The sequence below is a fragment of the Nicotiana attenuata genome, unplaced genomic scaffold (assembly GCF_001879085.1).
Source record: "Nicotiana attenuata strain UT unplaced genomic scaffold, NIATTr2, whole genome shotgun sequence".
In the NCBI taxonomy this organism is placed as follows: Eukaryota; Viridiplantae; Streptophyta; class Magnoliopsida; order Solanales; family Solanaceae; genus Nicotiana; species Nicotiana attenuata.
The window spans coordinates 24,326-45,008 of NW_017670702.1; the positions used below are offsets into that span (position 1 = coordinate 24,326).

General features: G+C 35.9%; 1 protein-coding gene and 1 non-coding gene across 7 annotated transcripts; one reads left to right on the plus strand and one right to left on the minus strand.

Moving 5' to 3' along the window:
- Positions 1-478: 478 nt before the first annotated feature.
- TRNAE-CUC lies at positions 479-551 on the minus strand. Its single transcript has one exon. It is a non-coding gene; the product is annotated as a tRNA-Glu (tRNA).
- A 71-nt stretch (positions 552-622) lies between these two features.
- On the plus strand, positions 623-17,395 carry LOC109242461 (phosphopantetheine adenylyltransferase). Of its 6 annotated transcripts, none has more exons than XM_019409316.1 (10): positions 623-784; positions 1,897-2,147; positions 2,241-2,321; positions 6,443-6,488; positions 7,808-7,961; positions 8,064-8,135; positions 16,023-16,082; positions 16,471-16,565; positions 16,912-16,981; positions 17,094-17,395. In XM_019409316.1, the coding sequence occupies exons 5-10, from the start codon at positions 7,842-7,844 to the stop codon at positions 17,208-17,210; spliced, it is 534 nt and encodes a 177-aa protein (XP_019264861.1). In that variant the 5' UTR covers positions 623-784; positions 1,897-2,147; positions 2,241-2,321; positions 6,443-6,488; positions 7,808-7,841; the 3' UTR covers positions 17,211-17,395. The 6 variants fall into 6 exon arrangements, with proteins under 6 accessions (XP_019264861.1, XP_019264860.1, XP_019264858.1 ...); XM_019409313.1 differs by having other exon boundaries at positions 624-784; positions 6,443-6,484; XM_019409314.1 differs by having other exon boundaries at positions 624-784; positions 1,938-2,147; positions 6,443-6,484.
- The last annotated feature ends 3,288 nt before the right edge of the window (positions 17,396-20,683 follow it).

Below are 20,683 nucleotides of genomic sequence, written 5' to 3' on the forward strand. Positions count from 1 at the left end.
AGAGTACAAAAAAAATAACAAAATAAGTGGAAAAAAAATAAAGCAGTTTTGACACATGGCGCATGTGTACTACACATCCCACCACAGGACTGACTATGTATTACCAATGGGGTATTAAATTCACCCCAAACAAAAATAGGGGGAACATAGGTCGCCCGTAAAGTTATGGTGTGTAAATAATTTTTCCGAACAAGTTTGATGGGCAACTTATGTATTTTCTCTATTTTTGTTTCTATCTATCATTTAATCTACACAAAGTTAGTATGATTTGTCTCTATTTATCATTTAATCATAATAGCATTAGCATGGTTTGATACATAACAATTTCCACTTAAGTGTTATTTTCCTTTTGCCTCATGCGAAAAGCTCCTATATAATTGCGCTTTATTTGGTCCGGCACAAATCTTCCACTTTGGTCCCGTATCAAGTAAAGTAAAATGGGTGCAAAACATTTTGAAATTGAAAAATGAAAAAACAATTCCGTTGCCGGGACTTGAACCCGGGTCTCTCGGGTGAGAGCCGAGTATCCTAACCACCTAGACTACAACGGATTTGCTGTCAGCTTTTAGTCATTTGTTTATATTCACATGTCCAAAACAAAAAATGGACCAAAACCCTCATTCCCTGCTTCGACAATACAATTAGCCTGTTTCGTCTACTCCTATCCTTTGGGGAGCTCGAAATATACTTCAAATGCCTGTCGCCTAAAGAATTAGTTGCCATAGAGTTCACTTTTTTCATACTACAAGAACAAGAAGAACGCAGCATAGCGTTTGACCACCAGGTAGGATCTTCTAAGCTTACTTCTGTGTTACCCATTTCCATTTCTTCTTTTTCTGTTTTAATTTGTTAAAATAGCTCCAATCAGTTAAAATATTTGATCTTTAGCCAATTGTGGTAGTGGGGTTTCATTTATGCTGTAAAACTATTGTACTTCTGGAATGTGCTATAGTCCCGCGGCTGGAAAAGCTTGATATTCAATGGAAAAAATGAAAAATTGAGTAACTGAAGTGAGCATACCAGGTAGCAACTGCTCACTAGTCACTAGTCAGTAGGCATGATTCTTTGTCAATTGAGATTGAGAAAAATATAATTGAAGAAAAGAGAAAAAAGGATGAACAATCAGAATGTTCAGTTGACAAACCTGTGAGGACCATTGTACTATTGGACCAAATTGGCCAAACCTCACAAGAGTATAAGGATCAGACTGCTACTTGTTTTTGTATGGACTTGTAAAAAAGGAAAGCCAATGATGGATTTGATTTGCTAAATGGACTTGCAAGAAGATTGTATCATGGGTTCAAATCCCATTTCTTCCATCATTGAAATGAAATGGGAGGGCAAATTTACTTGAGAGAAAGTACCTATTTGGTGGAGTCCTGCTTCCCGCTTCCCAGAGGACAAGATAGCACTTTTTAGTGACTAGGAGCTAGAGCTCGTTGCGCCTTGTTTTACGTTGAGTGGTTCTTGAGCATGTTGGTGGATTAGGCGGGAGTTGAAAGAGCTACTCGAAAGCTTTATGAACCAGGGAAAAAAATATTATCTATTCTATTTTCTTAGTTTAGTAAAGGACTTTTCCCTTGCTAGTAAAGTGGTAAGGTAGGATGCTATTTGATGAAGAAAACACACTTTGAGAAAGTAGTTTAGGTAGCTCAGTTGAATACAGGTATACAACTCAAACCTACAGTCTGATAACAGGAAATAATGTTATTAAGTTGTCTTCTAAGCTCTAACTTAATGGTGCATATGGTACTATTCTTGAAACAGAATTTCTTTTTCTTTTCCTTCTTAATGTTGTCTTTAGTAGATCAAGTTGTTAATCGTTTCTTTGACATCTAATGTCATGGCATGAAGATTGGAGTGGTAATCTAAATCACAGTTCTACTTTCTTTCCAGCTCTCATATGATTGATGCTTTCTGTAATGGTCTTACCGCAGTTGGGTACAGTGCTCTCAGATATTTAGCTGTTATAGTTAGTAGTGCTCTCGTCTTCGCCTCCTCGCGGTCCTCGGCAACAACAGAGACAGAGCAGTGTCATTCTAACATCATCTTCCTAACAGTTGCACTGATTACTTCCCCTGTCTTTAAAATCAGAAACTCCATGCCAAATTTCCTCACTTATTACTCTTCTTTTGCTAAAGCAACAGGTCTGGCATCTGAATACCTCTTCACCAAATTGTTATATTTTTCCATTTGTCATCTTCTTCTCATATTTCCCCCCAAATCTACTTGCTTGTCAGATTTTAGGCGCCATTAATATTCCCTCCATCTATTTCTCCGGCTAAATCCTAGGCGATATCTGTCTCTTGCAAAGTCGAGATGTAAGTTGGTTGTCAATTTTATAGTACTGATTTTCTTATGTGAATACCTTAATCGTTTTCCGAATGTTAGTCTGCAAATTTTTAAACTGAGATATGTTGTTTGAAATGGTTAGAATTTTGAGATCACTAGTATCTAATTCAGTTTTAGTTTTCACGGTTTTTGCCCTTACTTTTCTGTGTTTCTCTTTTGCTTTGTTTAATATGGTTATTGCCGCAATTTGTCAATATAACTTGTACATATGCTTCATAATCCATTCTTTTATTTATGATTTAAATGGTTAGCGTGGTATGTTCATGGAGAAGAAAAAGGACTTGGGGTTTGTAGACATGTAATTTTTGACCCTCCCCAAGATTTTTTATATTTTAGCATGTAAATATTTAATTTAGGCCTAATATAGCTATTTCAACTAATTTTTTGCTCTTTTACTTTATTTTATTACAAGAAAAATGAAAATTACAAAAATAGTTTTGTTTAATATTTTGTAGTCATTTTTAATTTTGAAAAAAATACCAAAAAAATAGTTTTGTTTTAATGGTTAGTCTTATTTTAACAGTTATTTTATTTAAGTAGGACTAATTAATAAATAAGGTCGTATTTTAGTCCTGTTCGCGGAGAAAGAATAAAACTTGGGCTCGAGCAACCCATTTTTAGGCCTAATTTTTGGACCTAGCCCATAATTCCCAAGCCCATAATTCCTAGGCCCATACCTCTAACCTAATCCCTACAGTTTTCCTCCATTTTCGTTTTCTTCTCAAGCCAAAAGAACCGGAAACAGACCCTCCCCCTTTAGCAAGAAAAGCCAACGTCTTCCCCTCCCCATATTCATCATCCTCTTTCCATCAAATTAAAAAGAAACACACACAAGAGAGATGGTTAAAATTCAAAAGAAAAATAAACGAAAAAAAAAAAGTTTTGAAGGCTATTCGAATTTCTGCTCTTTTGCTTCAAATTTTCTGGAATTTCGAGTGCCATTTGGGTTGAAGAAGCTTTGTTTGGTCGCTGGATCTGTCGTTGATGTTTTGTTGAGTCCGTAGGCTGTTTGTTTTAGCTGAGCTCCAGCATTACATCTGCTTTTTCAGCTTTTTGCTTTGGCTTTCAAGTGTCTTTGCATTTTAGGTATGAGTATCAGTCCAAAAACTGCTGTAATTTTCGTTGGTTAAATTATTGTGTAAAGTTGGTTCTTTAGGATATTATTTTTTTTAAAGTTTTATTATACTGTCTACTTATGTGAGAGGCATCTGATCCGATATTCATGTTGGAAACAGTAATTATTTTTGTGTGGATGTTCTACTTTAATTGGCTAGTAGTAAGTACGTGACAACATTGTCGTTTCGGAAAAATAAAGACTAGGGAATCAAAGCAGAGAAACCCCATGTTTATTGTTAATTAAAAGCAAAGAATAGAGACAAAGGAATTGAGGAAATCCAGAGAAGTCTTACGTTTGTTGTTAATAAATAGTCTTAGTAATTAAATATCATGAAAGCAGAGAGCCAAATGAGAGAAAAGGTTGGGTTTATATACTAAAAAATAAACAAGACAATCTTATTGGTTGTTTCAGAGAGGGAAAAGAAGATTTTCTTATTGATGCATTTTTGTTGTGTGTGAAATGTGTGCAGCTTTCTTATTTATTTCCTGTTGTAATTCTCCATTTCGGGATTCTTGCTTATTGGCTGGAAAGTTTTCCAAATGATGCATGTAGTTTTCCTGTGTTATTTTCAATGGTGCATATGGCCAAAATCTTACATTTGCGTGCATTCTGCTTTTGGAAGTTCCAGTTGTAAACCTATGCTAGTGAAATTGTCCTCAAAATAATGCAAATAAATGTCATATAATGATTTATAAGGCAATGATATTTGAAGGTCTAATGTCAGTTGTTAAAGCCATATTGATGAGGTATTTATATTGTCGAAGTTCATAATGTTAATGTCTTTATCCACTTTCTTTTGGATGCGTGCACCTTGATTGAAAAATTGTCTTCATCTTCTTTTTCTCTACACTGGAACAGCTTTAAGGCTTGTAGTGACTAATTTTCCATTAGTTGTGTATCTTATCCTTCTATGTTCAGGATTGCTTGTTTACCGTAGTTACTCGGTTGCGGGTAGATGTAAGAGTATCAATATTCTTATCTCCAAAATAAAAAGAAAACTAACTAAAGAAATTAAAGAAGTTTCTCAATTTCCGAAGCTTTCTCCCAGGTCAAGTAGAAGTAGCTTTAAGTTATCTTAGCCCTCTCATTTTCACAAGGATATGATCTGGTTATTTGGTTAAATCCCAATTCTTTCACCTGCCTACCCACTCGAGGTGTGCCATACACAAACAAAAACTAATAATCTATAGCCCTCATATGTGTATTAACCTAGTATTGAAATAATCATAAATGATCGTAGTTTGCTTCAGGCCCGATTTAGGCTAGTATTGTGATTATGTATATGTTCGCGTAACATAATTGCAAATTTAATTCTTAAAAGACTCGAGGTATGCGTTCGCGCAACTTTAACCAAACTTTCCTTAATAAAAATAAACAAAGCGTTATTAATTGTGGACACGTTCGCGTGACATGATTTTTGACGCGCCAAAAGAAAAGAGTATACGTACGCGTAACTCAATTCTTTAATTACGAATAAATTCAGTGATTAAAAGCGGTAGAAAGATAAATACACATAGGTCCTAAAATGAGTAATTAGACAATTTAAGCCAAGTATAAATTGCTAAGCGACCGTGCTAGAACCACGGAACCCGGTAATGCCTAACACCTTCTCCCGGGTTAACAGAATTCCTTATCTAGAATATCTGGTTCGCAGACTCTTTAAAAATAAAACTTCCTCGATTTGGGATTTAAAATAAACTGGTGACTTGGGACACCATAAATATTCCAAGTGGTGACTCTGATTAATAAATAATCCCATTTCGAATAATGTCACTTAAATTGGAAAAACTCCCTTATACCGCCCTCGTCGGGGTGTGTGTAAAAAAGGAGGTGTGACAGGGTTAAAATTTCTTAGCAAAGATTTTGGTGGGACAAAAGACGATTCTTGCATTACAGATTTATCCAAGTGTAACAGCACTGATCAGTTTCGGATGTATTTATTTGTAAATTGGTTTATTTCGTCGTAAATTTATAGTTGGAAATAGTTCCCTTTGCTTTTTATTCGAGGTTTTAATATGTTAAAACATCCAAGAAAAAAGATTTTCTAGCATAACATGAAATACCCACAAGATGAAACGATATAAATATCAAGAATAATCATATAACATATTGTTTGTGACATACCTTTTGGATAAGAGCCTACGTTATAGAGAAGAGAAGGGGATTGAATAATTATAATAAGATTTGGGTTTGAGTGTCTTATGTTGGTTAGCTGAATTAGCACTTTATTTTGTAACTGAGTGGAGATATTATTACTCGTGTGATTTTGAAGCGTTAATTTATTTACAATAATTTCATAATTTGAGGATTATGTTCGTGATTTTCATGTAACTCTACATTGTGGATTGTGTTTACCTTCTCTCTGTTGTCTTTAGTTTGATGGGAATGATATTACACACTCTCCAAAGATTAGAATAAATCTTTCGGAATAGTTTTGTTCCCTAAATTGGCTGTTGGACCTCTTTTGTTTGGAAATGGTTGTATGATTATTCTGATTAGTGATCCTTAAAAATGCATGAGTGCTGACTTTTCCTAAAAACTCTTGAAATTCTTGAAGGTTCATTAATTTATCTTTATTTAAGCTATGATATACTGCCAATGGACTATTTGAGTTGGAATTCTTTCGCACTTTGTTAAATTCATCTTCTTAGATACTTTCCAAAATTCCAAGTTGATATATTTTTAAATCTCCCATAAAGATTTTAAAGCTGTTTTAGTCATTAAGGGCATGTTGGATTTCGGTAAATCTATAACAAAAGTTGGAACTATTAGTACCAATTAGAGGAAGAAAGCCTTCTTCATTATAGAGAATAATTGGGTCACTTCCCGTTATCTAACTCACAGGAGAAAACAATTGTATTTTTTGATAATTGCTAAAAAAAATCTATTTTCCTAAAGCTCTAATCTTACATTCAAATTTTGTTAGACAACTATCCTCTCTCTTGCAACTTATCAATTGACTTCTCTTCTCAGGTTGAATTAATTTCCCCTTCTCCAAGATCAGCATCCACCTTTGTAAGTTAGTGATGTTCTCTCCATCTCATCCTCAATATTGTATTCCCAAATCTCGAGACTATTATTTTTGTTTTAAATTAAACCATTCATCCAGGCTTTCACCACTGGTGGTGGTGGGGGATTTGGCCAGGTTTATATTTTTTCACGTTAAGTGGTTCACTTGTTTGCTAACTCTTTTGAGATTAATTATAATGATCACAATATTAAGAACCTATTGTGGTCTTGGTGGGGCAGGAGCTCAGGGAATCAACTTCAAGATCTTGTTTTCAAACCTTTCCTCCCTTTGTTATTGTGAAAATCTGGATAAAAATGTGCTTCTAGATATGTCAGCTGATATTTCTACTGGTAAAGTTGTGCATGATTCAGCTTTAATATGAAATAGCTAATGAGTTTGATGAGATCAAGTTAACTTCTAATTGGAAGGAAATCTGTACTATAGTGGATAACTATAGATAAAACTGATTTCTTTCCCAATGTATTGGCTCAAATAAGAGAAATATTCTTTCAAACTTAATACAGATAGTAGCTCAATGGAAAGTTAGAACTGCATGTGCTTTCTCTAGGGATCACAACACTATTGTTATGGTTTTCACTATCCCTGCCTTATTGTACTAACAATCTAGCAGAAGCCATGGCAGCTAACACTTATTGACAATGTGATTTTGGAGATGGCTCCAAGATCATTGTTGTTTCACTGGAAATAGGACTCCCTCATGGAAATTACTGGAATGGATTTCAAAGATCCAAAGAAATTTAGCTACTATACATGGTGAATCCACTCATTGCTATAGAGAAGCTAATATAGTGGCACACTTGCTAAAGCTGGATAAATCACAAACACCTCAAGAGTCTATTTTAAGTTTGAACAAACACCTCAAGAGTCCACCTTCAATGTTGGTATTCTTTCTACTTACTCCCTCCATCCCAAATTAGTTGTCACGTTTCGCTTCTTGAGAGTCAATTTGACTAATCTTTGAAGCTAAATTGAATTGGATCAACTCCTTACAATAAAAATTTATATATTCAATAGGAAAAGTACTATTTTTTTTTCTTATGTCAATACGATGAAAACTATATTTAAAAATATTGATCAAAATTCATATAGTTCTTTCGGAAACAGCCTCTCTACTCCTCGGGGTAGGGGTAAGGCCAGATCCCACTTGTGGGATTTTACTGGGTCGTTGTAGTTTGTTGTTGTAGTAGTTTGCCAATGTGCCAAAAATGATAACGGGGACTAAATTCACCAATTTGCTGAAATGAACTTTCCCCTGTCCTGTCCAAGACAAACTTTGGATCCTTAAAATACCCAACATCTATTGTCAGTTTGCCCCTAAGCTCGAAGAAAGTAAAGAAGCAGATGGCAATAACGGAGGAAGCAAACCAAAAGTCCACTTTATCCCCACCTAATTCCTACACAGCAGTCGTTCTTGGAGGTACTTTTGATCGTTTACACGATGGTCACCGCCTTTTTCTTAAGGTTTTTCCCGTTACCCTTTTCCCTCCTTGTCCCAGATAATAAATCACGTTCATGAAAACGAAAAGCTCTTAAAGTGATGGGGGTTTTCTTCTTCTTTTGTAGTCGGCAGCTGAATTGGCGAAGGATCGCATTGTTATTGGTGTTTGTGATGGTCCAATGTTGACTAACAAACAGGTTATTCTCATGCTTTATACTCTGTATACAGTTTGTTTCTTGATTCCTGTAATAGAATCATGAGCCTCATCTTCCTTGAAATGTTGATTTTTTTCTTGGGATTACAGTGCACTAATGGCAATTTTCCAGATTTTTGTTCTTATTGGTTAGAAGTGTCAAAATTTTGCTCCATCCATCTAAGATGAATGCCAGGGTTCAAAGTATGAGAGTTAAAAGACTTAATTTTTTGAAAAGATTTAGACTTTGTATCATTTAAAATGGGACAAAGGGAGTATGTGAAAAGTATTTCTTATTAACTAATGTAATTTTACTTTTATAATTTTCTTGGCAATTGACCTTTATTAAGATTTTAATCAGTGACATGTGGAAGCTTTAAAAATTGCTATCAGAACTTTTCTTAAGGTACAAACTCAACTATAGGGTGCTTTGGAGGTTACTTAGATTTGAGAAGCAAAAAGTGGGCCGAGATGCAGAAGAGAACAAAAAATGGGATCTTTTATCTACTCATTGCATTTTCCCCCATTCATGAGAGGCAGTAAGTATAGTCTAAAATCTCATGAAGAAAACTGTTGAGTGGTCTTTGTTATGTGGTTCTTTGACATTTCGCAAAATTGAATAGGATAGAGCATGATATAAGAGATATGAAAAAAAATTACTTGGATATTGGGTAATCTATAGAAGGTTGGAAAGGATTCGTTCTCTTAAAATCTTCAACTTGCAAAACATGGCTTAAAACAGATATGAGAGTAGTTGACTGATGTCCATGTTTGAAGGTTTGATTCCAGCTTTTTATTGTCCATCTTTACTGGATTTTAAAGTTCAATTACATGGTCAGTGCAATGCGTGTTATGAATACACAGAAAATGAAGATTGATCACGCCCAACTATGCCTTCTAAAAAGGACAATGCGGTCGCTGCAAATATAATCCGGTTTACAAGTCCGGAGTCGAATCCCACAGAGAACTAAGGTTTAGCTACAGGTGTTCACTATCACCAAGAAGACACGCTTGAACAATTCCTAACTTATAGATATTAAGATTCTTATGTTTAACTAATTAACTAACAAATTAAAATAGTAAATTAATAACTAAATATACTAAGGGTTAGAGACAAGGTTAAGGAGGTCTAGAGTTATGATTTCCCCAATTGTCGGAATCCTTCCCGCTATGTCTTCTATAATTTCGCCTAAGTATTCTCTACCAATCATGAGCACTCTTATTACCGTAAATCTCTCCCGAGTAATTACGACAATTTAGTAGACGCACTCTCCCGAGCTACGCTAGCTAGCTTTTAATACAGCTCACTTTAGATCGCACCCAAGGCTTCGTTATCCCTAATCCCGCCTTTAAACCCTCGGTTATTGATCCCTCATATACTTTGGGAGTGGTGTTGTTCAACAATTACCTAAATATGCACTCTCTCCCGAGTTATGCATACTAAATAGGCATAGCTAATTGAGAGCTCTTCAATCAACCAGAATATAAACGTAGTTGAACAAATAGAGAAAAGCTATGGCTCAATTATATAAAAACATAACAAGAATTTATCCTACAAAAGGTTCTATCAAAACTCTAGATAACAAATTAGCTATTCATAATAGTATGTAAAACTACAATACTAAAAGTCATAACCAACAATGAAAAATAGGAAGAGGAAGGAAAAAACTCGTAGAAGAATTCTCCGCCTTGCTCCCAATGTGTTCTTGCCTCCAAGGGTGTTGTCTAACCCTAAAGTAGCGTCTCTCCGCCTCCTTAGGTCTAATTTGTGTCCAAAATATGTCCTCCTCTTGTTCTTGGCCGGCCTCCTTTGTTTAATATAGGGTTTAGGACTTAAAATCCCATGTTTTGCACTTTAGTCCCTGAAATTTTCGCTTCCTGCCGCGGTTTTGCTGCGGTCGCGGTGGAACCGCGGCCAAACATGCCCTCTGATTCTTCAGTTGTCCGCGACCATCTTCTACCGCGGTTCTGCCAAGGTCGCGGCAAAATCGCGGTTTTTCACCCTGTTCCGTTTGTAGAAAAACGTAAAACATGAAAGTTGTAGCCCTTTGAGTTAGCTTTCCAACCATATATTGTGGAGCCCAAATGGAGTTCTGAGCAAAAAGTTATGTCTATTTTACTAGACAGTGCGCAATATGCCTCCTCAAGTCTTCGTTCGTACTTAATTATCAAATTTGACCCCCGAACACGATCCCGGCTTAATTCCTTGAGCTTTTACTCAGACTTCAAAGCTTCAAATCACTTAAATTCATTCCATAACATCTATATAGCTCGGAATCACACCTACAAGGCATAAAACACACAATTAGTGCAAAACACTAGCGATTAAAGCGCAAACTCAATTAAAGTGCAGTAAATTAGAGTGTAATAAGCGACTAAAATATGCAATTATAGCCTATCATCAACACCCCACACTTACACCATTGCTCGTCCTCGAGCAATCAAACTACACTTTTTATAGACACGACCTTTTTAAAACAATTCTCCTAACTCATCCCACCAAGAGTATTTAAAATAGACTAAGCACAAAAGCGTAACATCTTCACCTCAAAATTTGACTCACAAGTACCACACGTTATTCACAAGTCACCCACTTACTCTAATATAGAGGTCACTGACATTACCTTCCTTCATGAATCAAGTGCCCTCACACAACACAAGAGAATAGTTCCACACAATAAAATTTACGAACATTTAGGAACTCAAGATAGAAAGAATTCACTCACTCTCAGAAATAACATTCATATGCCACAAAAGATGCACCATAAGCTTGCTCGTAGTGTACTACTCCACTAATCGAGCTCATTCAATCTTGGATCAATTAGGACTTTATTTGGTTGTAATGTAGGCTACGGGACGGGTAGGATACATTTAGATATAAGAGTGACTACACCTCCCTAAGCACTTTAATACATATACTTTAACATTCAAACCCCATACTTATGTCAAACCAAAAATCCACCTTCACATCAATGTATATTACCCCATTCTTCTTTAAGCGCACTTACATCAAGAGCCACCACTTATCAAGGAATTTTTTTTTCCACAACAATCCAACTATTTTGTTTTCAATTCAAGTGGCTCTTCCTTTTTCAAAACAGTGCACCTTTCTCCTTATTTCATTAGTTCCACTCAAAAGCCAAACCAACCACCCCACACTTTAACTTTTACAAAGTTCATAAATAATTCAAGTGCTCATGAGAGGTTACAATGGTTCAAATAGATGGTTAATTCGAACAAATGGGTAAGGCTTGTAATGTGGTTGCCAAAGAAACAAGATTACAGGCTCAAAGGGGTTAACTACGATACATTACAATTAGGTGGGTAAATATACATATCCGGCTTCAACAAAGAAATGCCTATATCACTTCCTAGACTGAATAAAACTACTATTTCGCTTTGCAAACACACGGGGCAAGTTCTAGGCATCAAATGCAATGCACAAAATATCACAAAACCTTACACACACATGGCACATAACTCACTCAGGATTGGATTCATCAAGACACCCTAGTCAGAGCAGTTAAGCAAATTTAAGATCATACAATTTAAGGTACTTATACAAGAGTCAAAAACTGAGCCTAAGCGTCACAGCCAAAGTACTCACTATTCTCAAGGCATAACAAAGTCAAGAGATATTGCTTCATTTCAAAACAAAACACAATGGCTCCTTTTCCCAAAAAAAAAAGACTAACCACTTCAAATAAAACCCTTGGAAAAGAACCGTGGTTTAAAGAAAAACCAAGGGGTAATTGCTACACTACCTAACAAAACAAAAAATCTTTTTGGTATTTTCTTTAGACTTACTTCCCTCAAGAAAACTGTCTAGAAGATCCGTCATCAGGAAAAGTCCAATCTTTTTTTTAAAAAAAAAAACACAGCTAAAGTAGCATGAAAAATCACCCAGACAATCTCCTCACCCCACACTTAAAATTGTGCATTGTCCCCAATGCACACCCATACATACAAGAGGGTAAAAGAAACTCCCTGGTAGGTCAAAGGCCGAAGCACTAGTAGTTCATGGGGTACTCAGACTTCTCCCAAGCTTGGTCCTTCGTGTGGGTACCTCACACTTAGTTCCAACCATTTGGTTTGCTGATGCATCCTTCCAATACCTTTGCTTTCCATGCTCCTAGAAAATAAAAAAATTAACACTACAAAAATAATACAATTAAAAAAAATAAAAATAAAAAATAAATAAAAGAAAGCAATAAAGCTGGGTTGCCTCCCAACAAGCGCTTGATTTAATGTCGCAGCACGACGAGAATCACTTTTTGCCTCCACCTCGAGCTTATGAATTGAACCCCCAATTTGGCATCAAGTTTTCGGCTATGCTCCAGGGGTGGAGGAACAAATCTAATTGGTCCAAGCAACCATTGTACTATTCTACACTTCTTGGCTTTTAGATGAGGTATGTAGTCCTGTCTTTCTGGTAAGAAAAATTCCAGAATATAGGCACCTTGTTCTTCATTCCTTGACTCCTCAATCGGCTCGGATGACTCTATTTTCATATCGTCATCCAAGCACAATATAGAAAAATGTTTGGAGTGAGGACCAATGCGCTCACACACATGAACTTCAGGACTTTCAGCATGCTCAACATCAATGATACTAGAGTCAACAAAATTTGTATCCTCAATGTCCTTGGCTGACTCTAGTCTCACTTCTTCAACATTGACATCTTCAAATTCTAGTTGGCTAGGTTGTTGATGTTGTGCTTTGACCTCCCCAATTAATACCTCAAATTCATGCTCTTCTTGGCTACTATCATCAATATTGGATTGTTGAGCATTAAAAGCTCCAACCACTTGACTCAATTGAGCCTCCAACTTGCGAATAGTTGCCTCTTGCCTTTCTATGTGCAATTGTTTCTCATTGTTTTGTTCCAGAAGACACTTTAGCATATCCTTGATCTCCTTCAGGTCCGCATTCCCAGGTTCTTTGTTCCTATTAACTTCACAAGAAAAGGTGGAACCATCGTAGTAAGGGAAAATAAGAAATATAAGCACAACCATGAAGGTGACCATTTTTACCACCACACACATCACACACATTTCACAAATAAGATTGAGTTGGTGCACATACCTCGCTCTCAGGAACGTTTTGAAAATTTTGCCACGGGTGGTTTCCTTTACAATATGTATGGAGATCAATAGTAGAATTATCTACACCTAAATTCCATAATTCCAAGATGTCATGTTTCTCAAATCAACAGTTATAAAAAAAATACCAAGAAAAAACAAAACAAAATAAAAGTTCAAACTTGAACCCTAGCAATATATACAGCTACAACTACACCATTAGTTCCCCGTCAACGGCGCCAAAATTTGATCACGCCCAACTATGCCTTCTAAAAAGGACAATGCGGTCGCTGCAAATATAATCCGGTTTACAAGTCCGGAGTCGAATCCCACAGAGAACTAAGGTTTAGCTACAGCTGTTCACTATCACCAAGAAGACACGCTTGAACAATTCCTAACTTATAGATATTAAGATTCTTATGTTTAACTAATTAACTAACAAATTAAAATAGTAAATTAATAACTAAATATACTAAGGGTTAGAGACAAGGTTAAGGAGGTCTAGAGTTATGATTTCCCCAATTGTCGGAATCCTTCCCGCTATGTCTTCTATAATTTCGCCTAAGTATTCTCTACCAATCATGAGCACTCTTATTACCGTAAATCTCTCCCGAGTAATTACGACAATTTACTAGACGCACTCTCCCGAGCTACGCTAGCTGGCTTTTAACACAGCTCACTTTAGATTGCACCCAATGCTTCGTTATCCCTAATCCCGCCTTTAAACCCTCGGTTATTGATCCCTCATATACTTTGGGAGTGGTGTTGTTTAACAATTACCTAAATATGCACTCTCTCCCGAGTTATGCATACTAAATAGGCATAGCTAATTGAGAGCTCTTCAATCAACCAGAATATAAACGTAGTTGAACAAATAGAGAAAAGCTATGGCTCAATTATATAAAAACATAACAAGAATTTATCCTACAAAAGGTTCTATCAAAACTCTAGATAACAAATTAGCTATTCATAATAGTATGTAAAACTACAATACTAAAAGTCATAACCAACAATGAAAAAAATAGGAAGAGGAAGGAAAAAACTCGTAGAAGAATTCTCCGCCTTGCTCCCAATGTGTTCTTGCCTCCAAGGGTGTTGTCTAACCCTAAAGTAGCGTCTCTCCGCCTCCTTAGGTCTAATTTGTGTCCAAAATATGTCCTCCTCTTGTTCTTGGCCGGCCTCCTTTGTTTAATATAGGGTTTAGGACTTAAAATCCCATGTTTTGCACTTTAGTCCCTGAAATTTTCGCTTCCTGCCGCGGTTTTGCTGCGGTCGCGGTGGAAATTTTCGCTTCCTGCCGCGGTTTTGCTGCGGTCGCGGTGGAACCGCGGCCAAACATGCCCTCTGATTCTTCAGTTGTCCGCGACCATCTTCTACCGCGGTTCTGCCGCGGTCGCGGCAAAACCGCAGTTTTCACCCTGTTCCGTTTGGAATTTGGAAAAACGTAAAACATGAAAGTTTTAGCCCTTTGAGTTAGCTTTCCAATCATATATTGTGGAGCCCAAATGGAGTTCTGAGCAAAAAGTTATGTCTATTTTACTAGACAGTGCGCAATATGCCTCCTCAAGTCTTCGTTCGTACTTAATTATCAAATTTGACCCCCGAACACGATCCCGGCTTAATTCCTTGAGCTTTTACTCAGACTTCAAAGCTTCAAATCACTTAAATTCATTCCATAACATCTATATAGCTCGGAATCACACCTACAAGGCATAAAACACACAATTAGTGCAAAACACTAGCGATTAAAGCGCAAACTCAATTAAAGTGCAGTAAATTAGAGTGTAATAAGCGACTAAAATATGCAATTATAGCCTATCATCAAAGATATACAAGGAAGACAATGTGAATGTATTTGCAGATTCCTGATGATTCGTCCTGATAAATGATAATAATACTAAATGCTGTAATGAGCTAAGTGAGGCAGGTTTTGCATCTTCTTCAATGGGATTGCACATATATGTTCATCATGTGTAACTCAGTATGCTCATATCCGCATATGTTCTGTTCTTATGATTCTTTTTATATTTCCCATGTTAAAGTGTGGTGTAAGTAGACTTAACACTACTCCACTGTCAATGCTATATGTTTTCCAATAAATCACATTGCAATCTAGCAGTCCACTGTGTAAGTGTAAGATTTATTGTGTATCAATGCCACGGTGACGTTTTCCTCTTCTCTCTCTCTTTTTTTTTTGTTTGAGAAATTGGCAGTCCTCCAATTGTTTTCTTGTTGTGGGGATACGAGTATGAAGCTACTTATCAATTCTTGGTGCTTTTGGAGTAAATACCGAAGACGCTATTGCCGATGGTGCCAATTTATCCTCTCGATTCAATCATTTTGGTAAATGATATTGCATGGAGAACTTTGATGTTTACATGAAGGATCTGTTTAGACGATACACTTTTTTGGAACATCTCTTCATTTTTTCCCAAATCATGATGGTTGCATCACTAGGTTACTGTCACCGCCTTGGCCAAACATTCCTTTCTACCTTTTCATTTATCTACGCAATAGTACTTATAAAAAAGAAAAAATTTGAACAGTTTAAACTGCTTCCTTGAAGTGGCATTAATATATTTCTAATGAAGATTTGATGAGCATAAATGCTCAATATCCAGAGCTTGATTCCACCTTGAATTTTCTGATAAGGATGATTTTGACTTTGAAGTATTATGTTATCTCATGTTTTCAGATGTGCAACTCTAACAACGTTATGTTTCAATGTTTCGCTCTGGTTGTAACTTTTTATTATCTTCTTCCAGCTTAGCTCTTTTTGCAGTGCTTACATATTTGTCTTCCTTTGGCAGTATGCTGATCTAATAGAGCCTATTGAGCTAAGAATGCAAAACGTTGAAGATTATATAAAGGTAATTAAAACTCAAAATTTTATGTTCATTTAATCTTCTATTAACTGGTTTTGCATGTTTTATTTGAGCTTGAAAGTCATGGAAAGAGCCTTCTGTGTCGGTTCTGCTGAGCTGGTGGGTTTGAGTGGAATGTGTCCAATCTTTTGTGTTTGATGTAAATCTTGCCTAGAGCAACCGATGCTTCTTCTTTCTAAAAGGCTTTGGCTTAGAAAAAACTAAAAAGTATGCTATAGTTGATTCTTGCACTGTCAGTAGCATACTAGAGTTTGATTTGAAAGCAAATTAGTGCACCATCAAATCCATATCACATCACCGATCGCGCAGAAGGCTTTTCCTACTTGTATTGTGATGGCAGTGACATGTTCCTTGGTGCAAACTGTGTATCCAGTCTATAAAACCAGAGCTGGTGGTGGAAGCAGAAGCAATTGTGGATCCCTATGGTCCGTCAATCATCGATAAGAATTTGGAGGCCATTGTTGTCAGGTGCGCAGAGAAATCTTTACTTTTGCTTCTATTTCTTTAGATTTCTTTTTTTTTTCTTGTTACGGATCCATCCTCTTAAAGCGGGAGGCTACTTTGGGGTATTGGCAGAAATGTTATCTAGGCATCTCATTACCAAGTTCGTCCTATATATTATATGCTTTTACGTATTGCTTTTGAGCTTCCTAGCAGCCAATCTTAAGAACATTGTTCTAGCAGTACTCATTTTTTTAAATACCAAATTTAGTACAGCATATTTGTCAGTGCCAGTAAGTTGTAAATTCTCAACAAAAAAAATATTACTTTAATGGTAGCTTAAGGTTGGCTAATTAAATTTCTTCTGTGATAGCAAGGAGACATTGCCTGGCGGACTGTCTGTGAATAGGAAGAGGGCTGAAAGAGGCCTCTCACAGCTAAAGGTCTGACTCGTGCCTCTTAAGAACAGATTCCTTTTGGGAAACTCTATTCGACTTTCTTATCATTTATTCTGTTTTGTCAACTATGAAATTGTATGTTGAAAATTTTCTGCAGATAGAAGTTGTAGATCTAGTCTCTGAAGAATCAAGTGGAGACAAACTGAGTTCTACTGCTTTGAGAAAGCTTGAAGCTGAGAAGCTCAGAGACCATCATCCAGAAAGCCAGAGCTAACTTTTTCTAGTCTATACACAATATCAAAGGAGTTTCTCTTTGTTTTATTTCAAGTTGTTCTTTTGGGGATGAAAATGTCTTGGAAAATAATAATCTCTTCAGAATCATACACTGGAGTTGTTCTCACAGTTACTTGTAAATCTATAAAATGTTCATTGATACATCTCTGTTTCTCCTTTTCCTTATTCCTCACTTTCTTTCCCCCTCTTTTTTCCTCCCTGCCCCTCTCAACCTCTTCATTTTTTGTTTCTCTGATTCCCCCTGTCCTTGATATTTATTCAGTTATTTGATTTTGGGAAGAGGAATGGGGATTGAACTACAGCAAATGGATCTTGGTGGGCTTAACAAGCCAGTTATATGAGCTTTTTTTAAAATTATCTAGTATCTTGTGGACGCAATTAATCCAGATTTACGCTGATAAGGGGGGAACTCGAGAGCTCTGATCAAGGATTAACAGATGACAGTCTTTCCGCCACACTCCTAAGTGGTTACCTGATATTTGATTATACCCCAACCTATGAAGTCTTTACTTATTTTAACGACATTAGAGCTAAGAAATGAATAGTTTATCACGTGCAAACGGGAACTGAGTTGTTAATTCACCTCACTTTATTTTGGTGGTAAACTGCAATAAATTGGAAGGGACAGTCCAATAGTTAAGAGATCATGATCCTAATCGTAGTGTCATTAGATTGAATCATAGTAATACTACTATTATGCAGTGCACATTATTTATTCTCTAATAACTCTGAAAACAGAAAAGGAAAAAGAATTTATGTACACAACAGTGGTAAGATTAATAAAAATACACCAATACACCTGCAATGTTTATAGGCATCAAACGTGTCATGTTAGAATGTTAACTTTTGGTCCTACGTTCGGTAAAATTCTTTGGTCATATTAAGATTTAAATGTGCGGTAAAACTGGTACAGAACTTCCAGTTTTACATAAATTAAACTTTTACAATACTAGATTGAAACAAGTTTGAAGGAAAGAAGACTGAGCATTCATATAGTTGATCTTCACTTGCTTGAGATTTAGACTTTTATTATTGTTGATTTGTTTTTATAAATTAGTTTCTGAACACGTGTATTGCACGTGTAACCCTTATCAATCATTAAAACTTTTTAAAATTGAAGATAACCAAAAATATCTAAACGATTTGTTAAAAGTTCTATAAAATGGATGTAGCTCTTGGAAGTCAGATGTATTCAAATACTTAATTTTTCTTTTTTTTCCCCTCTAATTTCGATATGTAAGAATTATACTGCCCTACATCCTACCAAATGACAGTTTGTTTATGAGGATTTGAGTTATGTTCTTCTATTTGTCTTATATTTTTCTACTTATATATCATTGAAACTTAGATTCAAATAAGGGTGTTAAACGGGCCGGGTCAGCCCGATTCCGGACCGGCCTAGACCGGTTAAAATCGGAACCGGCCCGGACCGGTAGAAGGGGGCTGGGTTAAGGGTGTAGGGCGGTTTGCACCGTTTACCTTCGAACTACCGGTTACCCGGACCGGTCAAACCCGGTCAATGAACAATGTTCTTCAACCGGTTAACCGGCCCAGCCCGGACCGGCCCAAACCTATTTAACGGTACCTTTTTTTTTTTAAAAAAAAACTGGGCCCAGATTTCTGACAGTTGGCAATGGTCCATTTCAGAATATGGCCGTTGCCCAATGGCCGAATGGCACAAATAGCCCAATTTTGTTTTTTTTTTTAAAATTAACCACTTCCTCATTTCTTCACTCATCTCTCAATTCTCAATCTCAATTCTCATATTCTCTCATTCTTCAATCCTCATTCTTCACCTATTAAAGTGCAATCAACCATTTGGCTATTTTTTTTTTGAAATTTAATTTATCGTAGTATTTATTATTTGCAGTTTGAACAATTGAACTTCAAAATTGGATCACTTGACGTTTCTTCGTGGTAACATTGGAGTTGCAAAATCATCAAGTGCTCAATTTATTGCCGAATTCGGTGCACTCCCTCCAACTCTTTCTCTTATTTGCTATTTTATTTGCATATTTATTTGTTGCTAGTAGTTAAATTTTTAAAATATGTTTAATGCTGCAAAAAGAGTTTGTAACAAGGTAACTAATCGGGGAAATAAAAAAAAGAGGTAGTACTTCAGCTTCAGCATCTGGTAGTAATTTAAATACCTCTCCAAATATTCCTGAAACATTACTTGATAATAATATAGATTATGAACAATTTCAGGAAGATTTTGGTATAGAAGATAATGAATTAGAAATGGAAGATGAGATACCACTTACACCTAGTAGTGTTGGAGCTGCTAGCAGGGGTAGTGGTCGTGGTGCTAGTAGTAGACCACATGTGGCCTCGACTAGTAATCGTAAAAAAAGAAGTAAGGTTTGCAAATTTTTTGAAGACATACCGAATAGTGATAGAGTTAAATGCAAACTTTGTAATGATACTTTTAAACATAAGACTGGAGGACAATTAGGGGGGATTGGGACACTTAGTAGACATATGAGAATTGAGCATCCTATAGAATGGGGCTCTGATGGAGATGGAAATCAAGCAACTCTAAACCCTACTACTGGAGGTGTTATGAAATATGATAAAGTGAAGGATCGTGAAGAGTTAGCAAAAATGATTGCTTTGCGTTGTCTACCTTTTTCTTTTGCCTCTTCATCATATCTTATTATGTATATTCAAAGGATTTACAATCCTTTATTTAAAGGTATCCCTAGAAGTACTTGTAGATCTGATATCTTTAGACTTCATGGACAATATCAAACATACATACGTTATTTGTTTAGCCACCTTCCTTGTAGAGTTTCTCTAACTTCTGATATTGTCCATGCTGTTAATGGAAATGATTATTTGACAATTACATGTCATTGGATTGATGATAATTATTGTATGCAAAAACGTATTATCGCTTTTAAATATGATGAAGATCAAAGTCATACTGCTGCGTTTATAAGTACTACTATTTGTGAAGTTATTGAATTTTATAATCTCAAGCAAAAAGTATTGTGTATGTCTTTTGATAATGCTTCTAACAATAATGCTGCAATTTCAATATTAAAACTGCATTTGCAACCAGCACTTGATGAAATTTTTCATGTTAGGTGTACATGTCATGTTTATAATTTAATTGTTAAAAGTGGCCTTGATTTATTTCAACTGAGATTACTCATGTTAGAAGAGCAGTTGGTGTTATTCAAGAAAATAATAGACAATCTAGAATAAAGGAATTTAAGAATAAGTGTATCCAGTATAACCTTAAACCCAAATTCATGCTAGACGAAATTGTTACTAGATGGAATTATACATATATATTTTTAAAATGTTGCTACAAATATAGATTCCCAATAACTGAAGTTGCTAATGCGCATTATACTGATCCAAACCGTATGTTAAAAACTACTACTTGGGAGGTCATTAATGATGTTGTTAAATTTTTACATAAATTTTATACAGCTACTGTTGAGT

Bases quoted from the DNA above. Each gene is read 5' to 3' on its own strand.
- LOC109242461 (XM_019409316.1), top strand. From the start codon at position 7,842: ATGGCAATAACGGAGGAAGCAAACCAAAAGTCCACTTTATCCCCACCT. The intron at 7,962-8,063 runs GTTTTTCCCGTT...CTTCTTTTGTAG, and splicing joins GTCACCGCCTTTTTCTTAAG to TCGGCAGCTGAATTGGCGAA. The intron at 8,136-16,022 runs GTTATTCTCATG...TTCCTTTGGCAG, and splicing joins CAATGTTGACTAACAAACAG to TATGCTGATCTAATAGAGCC.